At 51.8% G+C, this 10411-nt stretch overlaps 1 protein-coding gene and 1 long non-coding RNA gene across 2 annotated transcripts; one reads left to right on the top strand and one right to left on the bottom strand.

The window, feature by feature from the left end:
- Positions 1 to 145: 145 nt before the first annotated feature.
- On the bottom strand, positions 146 to 2573 carry LOC308247512. Its single transcript, XR_013960515.1, has 4 exons — positions 2447 to 2573; positions 1952 to 2171; positions 1171 to 1285; positions 146 to 718 (listed from the first exon to the last, which is right to left on the bottom strand). It is a non-coding gene; the product is annotated as an uncharacterized lncRNA (long non-coding RNA).
- Positions 2574 to 2622: 49 nt separating this feature from the next.
- SEC61G (SEC61 translocon subunit gamma) lies at positions 2623 to 7670 on the top strand (the record flags this gene model as incomplete). The annotated part of the gene is made up of 3 exons (XM_080666728.1): positions 2623 to 2755; positions 5563 to 5661; positions 7564 to 7670. The coding sequence occupies exons 2-3, from the start codon at positions 5568 to 5570 to the stop codon at positions 7668 to 7670; spliced, it is 201 nt and encodes a 66-aa protein (XP_080522854.1). The 5' UTR covers positions 2623 to 2755; positions 5563 to 5567.
- Between the last annotated feature and the right edge of the window lie 2741 nt (positions 7671 to 10411).

Raw genomic sequence — 10411 nt, forward strand, 5'->3', positions numbered from 1 at the left:
GATCCATGTCCTCGGCGGGCCGCATGTGGCCCGCGGGCCGCAGTTTGAGGACGCCTGCTGGAACCACCTTTTTCAGACAGCTCAACGGGTAACTAATCGCAGTGATGATGAGTCTTCCTAATAACAAAATGTCTTACTGACGGTAAACTATTTACCATTTTGACTTTTATTAACAACAATAAAAAACAACAACAAGAAGGTAGTGAGAACAATACATTGTTTTGAAAGGCTTAAGGACTATCAGGTGAACCTGGAATGAGTGTGAGTGTGAGTGTGAGTGTGTGTGTGTGTGTGTGTGTGTGTGTGAGGGACAGAGAGAGGAGGTGTGTCTCACATACATACATACATACATACATGTGCTTTCTTGGAGTTGTTTCGCCATCTTGTGTCTTTCTTAGATTCTTCTGATAAAAAACATGGAAACCTTCGTTGCCTCCACATCTGGACGATTGTGACTAAAGCTTCCGTGTGCGCAGGTTTGTGTGTGGACATGTTTCCAACTCGTTGGGGTAAATACCAAGGAGCGTGACTGCTGGGCCGCGGTGTAAGATGTCCAGCTTCGTAAGAAACAGCCCCGCCGTCTTCCGAAGTGGCGGCAGCGGTCTGAAATGCAGGTCCCTGCTGCTCCATATCCCTCAGCACGTGGAGTGGCCAGCGTTGAGTTTTAGCCACTCCGATGGGTGAGCAGAGGTATCTCGTTGTTTTACGTTGCAATTCCCTGGTAACAGGTGATAGTGAGCACCTTTTCATATGCTTATTTGCCATCTGCACACCTCTCTGGTGAGGCATTTTTGGGACTCTTTGCCTATTTTTTAATGAATTTTGAGTTCTTGGAACATTTTGGATATGAGTCCTTCATCAGATATGCGTTTTGCAATTATTTTTTCCCTGTCTCTGCCTTGTCTTTTTTTTTTCTTTTTCTCTTAATAGTGTCTTTGGAGAGAAGTTTTTTATCTTAATGAAGTATACTTAATGAAGCCAGAAAAAGAACCATCCCTTATTTAGGAAAGAGCTTAAGACACTAACCAATGGGAGGGGGGGGCGGTGAGGAGGAAGTGCGTTAATTTTTTCACCACAGCAGGGCACTAATTTTACTGTCTAATCAAAATAATGAAAATTAAAACATTTAAAAAAAAGAATATATATCTTACAATGACTTATTTCACTTACCATGTTTTAGATATTCATCAATGTTGCATATAATTTTTTCTCAATTGTGTAGTATTTCATTGTAGAAATATGCCTTTTTGTTCATTTGTTTATCCATTTTCCTGTTGATGGATCCCTGAAACAGTTTGGTTTTTTTTAGCTACAACAAATAATCCTGCTATACTCTTTTATAAGCCTTAAATTAAGAGTCACTTTTAAATTCTGAGTTGACCTGGGATGTTTGAATAATTTGAATCATTCTTTATCCCCGGGTTTCAGCCCAGGTATCATTTCCTTAGAGCCCTTAGAGCCTTGTAGTCACCATCTAAGGGAGTCCTGTCTTTCTCCCACCGTTTGCCCCCCGCCCCCCAATACCCTTTTTATTTGCTACAGACGCAGCCTTTTACATGGTTATAATTACTTTGTTCATTTGTCTGTCCCTCCGGGCATTGTAAATTCCCTCGCTAGACCACAACAGCTGCAAGGGGGTAGGCCAGTGGTGGGCAAACTCATTAGTCAACAGAGCCAAATATCAACAGTACAACGACTGACATTTCTTTTGAGAGCCAAATTGTTTAAACTTAAACTATATAGGTAGGTACATTGTTATTAACTTAATTAGGGTACTCCTTCAATCGCGCTGTACGTGCGCGCCCGCACGTGGTATTTTGTGGAAGAGCCACACTCAAGGGGCCAAAGAGCCGCATGTGGCTCGCGAGCCTGGGTTTGCCGACCACTGGGGTAGGCCATGCCTGGGGTAAGGAGTCATCCTACACACAAAGCCACAGGTTGGCACGCTCACCAGCGACCAAATGCTCGGGTTCATAATGTTCTCAGCAAAACACAGATGAATAACCACGTCCCCCAAATCAACCTGAAGCACGCCAGGGCGCCCCGTTCCCGCGATATTCCCATGCCTGACCCGGGAGGAAGGCAGGTTTGCGGGTGGGGAGACGATTTCGAATCAGGCCGGTCCAACACCATCACGCAGCTTCCAGCTCCATCGTGGCCAATGAAAGCACCTGCACAGAGAGCGCGGCGTCAGGAGGAAACCACCTTACAGTCATCCGTCAGTGCAGCCCCGGGCCGGCCTACCTAGCGGCCCACAGCCGGCGCCGCGCGAGGGAGCGTCAGCTGGCGGGGCCCCGGGGTACCTGGAGCTGGCGGGGTACCGGAGGCTGGCGGGGCACCAGGATCTCGTGGGGCACCGGGGGCTGGCGGGGCACCAGGGTCTCGTGGGGCACCGGGGGCTCGTAGGTACCGGAGGCTGGCGGGGTACCGGGGTCTCGTGGGGTACCTGGAGCTGGCGGGGTACCGGAGCTGGCGGGGCACTGGGGCTGAAGGGGAAGAACAAGGCAGCCGCCAAACTCGCAGCATCCGAGAGCCAAGCCCCACCGGAAGCCCAGCCCCTGGGCGGTCCTCTCACCGGAAGCGGGGCCGCGACGCACGTCGGCGGCGCCTGCGCAGTGAGGTCTACGCGCAAAGGACCAATGAACGCAGAGGGGGGCGGGCCGGAGGCCAGCGACCCGGATTCCGGTTCCTGCTTGCGACAGAGGGTTGGCTCCAGTGCTACGTGTCCCAGGCATTTGAGGCGGCGGCGGCGGAGGTAAGGCGCTGTCCGGGAGTGGGCGACCCTCTGTGACTCGCGGGGCGGCCGGCGGGCGGGGAGAGGGCCCGGGTCCGGCCACGCTGGGTGGAAGCGGAGACGCGGGCGCCCGAGGGAGAGGGGCTCCCAGGCCCGCGGTTCTTCCGGGCATGAAAAGGCGTCCTCGGGACTCTGCGTGTGAGTCCTGTGTCAGGGGTGTCGGGGCTTCTGTGCGGTGGTCAGGATGATGGCCTGCCGCCGGGCCTCCGTGGGGGTTGACTTTGGGGATGTGAGTCTCCTCGGGCGTGTGTCCCTGTTCTCTCGGATGTGTGTCGTCCCCTCGGATGGGAGTCCCCTGGGATGTGAGTCCCCTCGGATGTGTGTGCCCTCTGGGATGTGTGTGCCCTCTGGGATGTGTGCCCTCTGGGATGTGTGCCCTCTGGGATGTGAGCCCTCTGGGATGTGTGTGCCCTCTGGGATGTGTGCCCTCTGGGATGTGTGCCCTCTGGGATGTGTGTGCCCTCTGGGATGTGAGCCCTCTGGGATGTGTGCGCCCTCTGGGATGTGTGTGCCCTCTGGGATGTGTGTGCCCTCTGGGATGTGTGTGCCCTCTGGGATGTGTGCCCTCTGGGATGTGTGTGCCCTCTGGGATGTGTGTGCCCTCTGGGATGTGTGTGCCCTCTGGGATGTGTGTGCCCTCTGGGATGTGTGTGCCCTCTGGGATGTGTGTGCCCTGGGATGTGTGTGCCCTGGGATGTGAGCCCTCTGGGATGTGAGTGCCCTCTGGGATGTGTGCGCCCTCTGGGATGTGTGCGCCCTCTGGGATGTGTGCGCCCTCTGGGATGTGTGCGCCCTCTGGGATGTGTGCGCCCTCTGGGATGTGTGCGCCCTCTGGGATGTGTGCGCCCTCTGGGATGTGTGCGCCCTCTGGGATGTGTGCGCCCTCTGGGATGTGTGCGCCCTCTGGGATGTGTGCGCCCTCTGGGATGTGTGCGCCCTCTGGGATGTGTGCGCCCTCTGGGATGTGTGCGCCCTCTGGGATGTGTGCGCCCTCTGGGATGTGTGCGCCCTCTGGGATGTGTGCGCCCTCTGGGATGTGTGCGCCCTCTGGGATGTGTGCGCCCTCTGGGATGTGTGCGCCCTCTGGGATGTGTGCGCCCTCTGGGATGTGTGCGCCCTCTGGGATGTGTGCGCCCTCTGGGATGTGTGCGCCCTCTGGGATGTGTGCGCCCTCTGGGATGTGTGCGCCCTCTGGGATGTGTGCGCCCTCTGGGATGTGTGCCCTCTGGGATGTGTGCGCCCTGGGATGTGAGCCCTCTGGGATGTGAGTGCCCTCTGGGATGTGTGAGCCCTCTGGGATGTGTGAGCCCTCTGGGATGTGTGTGCCCTCTGGGATGTGTGTGCCCTCTGGGATGTGTGTGCCCTCTGGGATGTGTGTGCCCTCTGGGATGTGTGTGCCCTCTGGGATGTGTGCCCTCTGGGATGTGTGTGCCCTCTGGGATGTGTGTGCCCTCTGGGATGTGTGTGCCCTCTGGGATGTGTGTGCCCTCTGGGATGTGTGTGCCCTCTGGGATGTGTGAGCCCTCTGGGATGTGTGAGCCCTCTGGGATGTGTGAGCCCTCTGGGATGTGAGTGCCCTGGGATGTGTGCCCTCTGGGATGTGTGTGCCCTCTGGGATGTGAGCCCTCTGGAATGTGCCGTCCCCTCGGATGTGAGCCCTCTGGGATGTGTCTGCCCTCGGGAGAGCCGTATTCAGGCGGCCCTGCCAGGTGCCTGTGATGTGGGGGATTGTCAATCTGATGAACAGGTCACAGAGGGTTCCTGCAGCCCCGCACCCCCAACCCCACCCCAGGGAAGGGGCCCTTAACTTGCATGGTGGCAGCTATAAAGTTTAAGTCCCTGGATTTGAAATGCTGAGTGAAATACTGAGAAAACAGGCGTTGATATGTTTTTGGAGGGACCCAACATTCTCGGCCCAGATCGCGTATTAGAATCCCCACACGTTTGGAGTCTGTTATCCCACCTGCCCACCCCAGCGAGGAAGCATGTCATAGACCACTGTCATAGACGGTGGAGAGCCGCCTGGCCTGACTGCCTCTCACTAGGAACTGGGCAGAAGTGTGTTGAGTGTGTATGTGCCTGGCCGCTGCCCTAAGCCTGGAGGGAATGGTAACGACAGGGGCTAGGCTGGCCTCCAGCTCGCCAAGCCGAGGTTAGACGGCCAGAACCCCCATGAGGAACGAGCCCTGATTCCCTAGGGCTGTGTCCAGACCTAAAGGCTGGCGCAGAGCTTTCGTCGTCCTGTGGTTCTGGGCCTTTGCTAGGTCTCCCCCATCAGGTGTGCTCTTCTCTAGACGTGGTAGGTGGCCACGGCTTGGAGCAGTCAGCTTGCAATCCACGTTTGCCTCGACTCTGGCTCTTGCAGCACCATTGCCGGCATTTAATGGGGAGACACGAGCTTCTGGGAGTTTAAAATATAGAAAGTATCTGTTGGATCCCCAACACTGTTGGCTCCTTAGTAGGAACAGCCTGCGGAGTGCGTGAGGACGGGATGTGATGGTGCTGCCCTGCGCATCCTCTGTCGGTGATGGATAATCACGGGCAAAGCGGTTGCCTTTGCCCTGATGCTTGGCTGGAATTTACAAAAATAGCGTCAGTTTAGGCTCAGAGTCTCCTTTTTCTTCTCTCTTCTGTTTATTCTGTGGGGTGGGACTGACCCACGGCAGGCATGCGTTTCTGGCCGGTCTCCTTTACACGTTGGTAGGACAGCAAGTCCTGGCTGCATGACAGTGATACGTGACTGTCTCTTCTCCTCTTTGTCCAAACAGGCATCATGGACCAGGTAATGCAGTTCGTTGAGCCAAGTCGGCAGTTTGTGAAGGATTCCATCCGGCTGGTCAAGAGATGCACCAAACCTGACCGAAAAGGTAAAGCTTTCCAGTGAGAGGCAAAGGTCAATGCCCGCATTTTCCAAGCCTTTTACTTGATGACTGTTGTCCTCTTCAGTAGCCATTGAGTTACTTTCTTTTAATCCACATTTTTACTTATTTTGCTTAATTTTTTTATCATTGTCACTTCCTATATTTTGTACACTTTATACATGCTTCTGTTTTATGTATTTCAAATGGTGTAAGAGTATTTATTACAGCCTTATTTTCATATTATGTTTGCATTAGTCATATTTAATGACTTAAGAGTTTTTAGTAGCTTCCATTATTTTCACTCTGCAAAGTCTTTTGGGAGTCCCCATGCTCAGTACTGCCCCCCTTTTCCTCCCCCAAACAGAACCCTAACAGGAATCAACAACAGAGTTGCAACCTAGGAAGTTAATTTCTTATTTATCACTAGAGGCCCAGTGCATGAAATTCGTGCACGGGGTGGGGTCGTCTCTCAGCCTGGCCTGCGCCCTCTTGCAATCCGGGACCCCTCGGGGGATGTCCAACTGCCGGTTTAGGCCCGATCCCTGCAGTCGGACATCGGCAGTCAGGCATCCCTCTCACAGTCCGGGACCCCTCGCTCCTAACCACCCATCTGCTCACTCTTACTGCTTGGCTCGACACTCCTTAGCACTGCCATAGAGGCGGGAGCGGCTCCCACCACCGCCGCTGCGCTCGCCAGCCGCGAGCCCGGCTTCTGGCTGAGTGGCGCTCCTGCTGTGGGAGCATCTGCCCCCTGGTGGTCATTGCATGTCATAGCGACCGGTCTCAACAGTCGCTTAGACTTTTATGTATATAGATATACTAGATGATTCATGTGTTAAAAGATGCACCAGAGTTTGTCTACTTTTATTCATTTCTTGACTGCTGCCTGGGCTAGGAGCTGGGATTACAATAGAGAATTTAATACATTATATTATATATATAGTAAACTATACAACAATATATAATAGAGAATAGTCCTTGCTCTTATGGAGCTTAGACTTTTTCAGGGAAGGTAGCCCTAAGCAAATAAGTGCAGTTACAGTTTCTAATTACTGCTGTCGAAAGTGTTACAGAAAAGAAATAGAAGAATTAACAGGAGGACTAACCAAGTCTGGATAGCTTCCCCGAGGAAATAACGTGACATGGAAACAGTACCCGAGTCTGAAACCTTTACAGAAAATTGTGCTCAGCGCTATCTGATTTTCAAGCCTTGTGTTTGGCTTCTTCATAATATCAAATCCAGTGGACCTGTTTTTTAGAAAAGTCCTGTTCTGTGCTTCTATAATCCACTAGAGGCCCAGTGCACGAAATTCGTGCATGGGCAGGGTCCCTAGGCCTGGCCGGTGATCAGGGCCCGTCAGGTTCCCTGCCTCCCTGTCTCCTCCTTCCCTTGCCACCCATGTGTCACCACTGTGCAGTTCTCTGCCTCCTCCTTCCCTCGCTCCCTCAGCACCCTGCCACTGCCACTGGTCACCCGCCATGTTCCACGCCACCCCTGGTGGTCAGCACACGTTATAGTGATCGAATTCCCGGTCTCCCGGCCTAACTCCCGCGAGGACACTTTGCATATTAGCCTTTTATATATATAGATTTTTAGCAGTGTTAGAAGTTTTTAAAGACAAATACTCTGCATTTCTTCTATCCACATTTTATTTCTTTTTGGCATCCTGGTCATTTGCTGAGAAGATAAAATATTGCACTGCTTATTGATGGATTCACTAGGGGCATATTGTTTCTTAAAACCCGTCAGCTTTTTACTACTAACAAATAGTGTCATACATTATTTTATTTAAAATTACGTGTTTATTATCAGGAGAAATGTTCACCGGTAAGTTTATGTTACTGCTAATTTTCCCCCCATACTTGCAGTGTACTGTGAAAATGATGAATTTTGTGTTTTTAATTCAGAATTCCAGAAGATTGCCATGGCGACAGCAATAGGATTTGCTATAATGGGTTTCATTGGCTTTTTCGTGAAATTGATCCACATCCCTATTAATAACATCATTGTGTAAGTAAACTTTGTGAAATAGACACTCTCTAGAATAGAATGAAAATTGAAACCATTTGAGTTGACAGTTGCTATTTCATTAATGCGCAGATATGTCTCTTGACTTTTGAACGCTGCTGGGATCTGCTGGTATTGATTAAGCACCTGCTGGTGTGAAGGGGCTTTGTTTTCAGATGAGTAAGCCAGGGGTTTGGCTGCCTGGGAAGCTGCCGCGGTTGAGAGCCATTGCTAGTCTGAGCTCTTCGTTACCCGCAAGCGTGTTACCTGTCAAACTGGACACTTCTCCACACCACCCGATAGGTAGTTCGTGGTTTTTGTCCTGTTCAGAAAGGCATTTCCCAAGTGAGGATTCTGGGTTTTAAGATAGTCTGTCCTGGCAGCCACGTTATCTCCAAGGACGTTTTTAGTCCAAGACTTTAAAGTTCAGTTTCTTCTCCTTGGTGCTGTCTTGGGCCATGTAGGTGTGTGGTTCTCCGTGAACTGGTTTTGGTCCCATCACATCACAGCATAGCATACTGTCTCCGGATCATTGTTGAAGGCCGGCATCCACACAGAGCTGACCGTTTTCTCTCTCCTGCAGCGGTGGCTGAAGGCCTGTGGACGAGGGCCTCATCTCGGGGACTGGTGGACAGTGCAGACCTGAGAAGCTCATGGAGTAAAAAAATTGCCTGCATGTTTTGTGTTCTTTCTTTTTTTCCAAGAGGTTTTCTGTTTCTAAATTAAAATAATTTCAATATAAGCCAACTTCTCTGTTTCTATCACAGATATTTACAAGTTGTTGAAATGTGTTAAGAATCTGAGGTCTGCTATCAGTTGTAAGGGGTGTAAGACCCCAGGCAGTCCTTCCTCCCCCAGGAATTGAAGTTTTAAAGTAAAGCAGCTGGACTCAGACATTAAAAATAGATTTTCCTTTGGTTCTTTTTCCTGGCTACTTTAGAATACATTTTCTGGTTTCCCATTTATTTCCAAAAGGCTCTTTTGAGCGGTAGTAAATAGCGTTTAGACCAGCCGTGGGCAAACTACGGCCCACGGGCCGGATCCGGCCCGTTCGCCTGTTCTATCCGGCCAGCGGAGCCGAAAGAGCGGAGGGTTCTCTTGCTCTCCCCTCCGCTCCTTTACTTTGAATTTATATTAGTTTACACAAACTCTCCATCCATGCTTTTGTTCCGGCCCTCCGGTCCAGTTTAAGAACCCATGGTGGCCCTCGAGTCAAAAAGTTTGCCCACCCCTGATTTAGACAGTTGTTGGTGAGGAAGATCCATAAACCAGGTCTGTCAGACTGCTGTCCCCTGTGCAGGTCCCCTGTTCACGCCCCTTCCTCACGCCGAGTCGGTGAGAGGGGTTTCCCAACACCATCACACACGGATGTTTGCGTGTGAGGCCGCAGGTCGTGTACCATGACCCCAGGCAGCTGTTCTCTGCAGGAGGGGGTGCACTCTTTCAGGTTCAGTTAGTCTTTGTTATCTCTGGAAACCCAGGACCGGGAGCGCCCAGTTATAGGCTCAGGACTTAGAGGAACGGCTCCAACTTCCTTAGACAAAGCAATAGGTTTTCTAGAATTGGCTTTTATTTAAAAGATGCCGTTTTCAGAAAAATTTCCAGAAAATCCCCCGATGCTAGTGGCTTATATCAGAAGTATAGAACGGGCCAAGATGGTCTTCTCAGGTGAAGGGAGGTTGGTTTTCCTCACGGCTGTTCTCCACACAAGGCCTGAGCCCTCCCGGCCGCGGCTCGGCTAGACTGTCGTGTCCCGCACCGTTCCCACCAGTTCTGGGATTCGTGATTCCCCCAGCACTTTGGTCCATCCGCGCTGCTCCAGAGTTCTGTCCTGGAGTTTCAGGTGCCCCAGAGTTCTCCAGCTGCCCCCCCCAGTAAGCATCTAGTACAGCCTTGGGCAAACTAAGGCCCGCGGGCCGGATCCGGCTGTTCTATCCGGTTCTCTTGCTCTCCCCTCCGCTCCTTTCCTTTGAATTTATATTAGTTCACACAAACACTCCACCCATGCTTTTGTTCCGGCCCTCCGGTCCAGTTTAAGAACCCATTGTGGCCCTCGAGTCAAAAAGTTTGCCCACCCCTGGTCTAGAAGAAGCTGAAAAGACGACCTTGCCCTTTGTTTGAACAGTGGTATGGCAGGGAAACCCGGCAGCACACAATTACACACAATGCGTGCCTACAATTATTTTGGGTCCACATCCTATAAATAGTAAAGTTATGAAAGTTTCTAGAAACACTTCTGAATCCCTGAGCCCACTCAAACGTGAACTTGCAGTTCACTCTAAGGAGGGTGCACGTTTATCAGGTCAGGTCGGCGGCTGAAACGGATTGAAATGCATTCACTGTTTCTGCCGGTTTCCTCAACGCGTTTTTGCTGAATTCAACAAGGCGAAGTGGGACACAATGGAGAAATCTGAAGGTGGCTCCCGGCTCCGAGGCCACTCCTGATGCCTGGGTGGACTGGGTTTGAATTTAATAAACCGGGTGTGAGTCAGTGTCCCGAAGTGCCCATTCCCTTCGCGATGTGACTTGTCAGAGTGTGGGGCGGACAAAGCAGCATAAAGCAGCCATCGCGGAAGGAGTGCGGATTATAAAACACCTCCTGTCATTATACGGGTCCTACTGTCCGCCTGGGCGTTCGAGCAGCATCTCAGCGTGAAAGACAGGAAGTGGCGTGACGATCGCCGAGGGAGGGTGTTTCCTGCTTCTCCTGAGGCTGGATACACGGACGGGGTGACGGCTTTTCTTCCA

Source organism: Plecotus auritus (assembly GCF_963455305.1).
Source record: "Plecotus auritus genome assembly, chromosome: 4".
NCBI lineage: Eukaryota > Metazoa > Chordata > Mammalia > Chiroptera > Vespertilionidae > Plecotus > Plecotus auritus.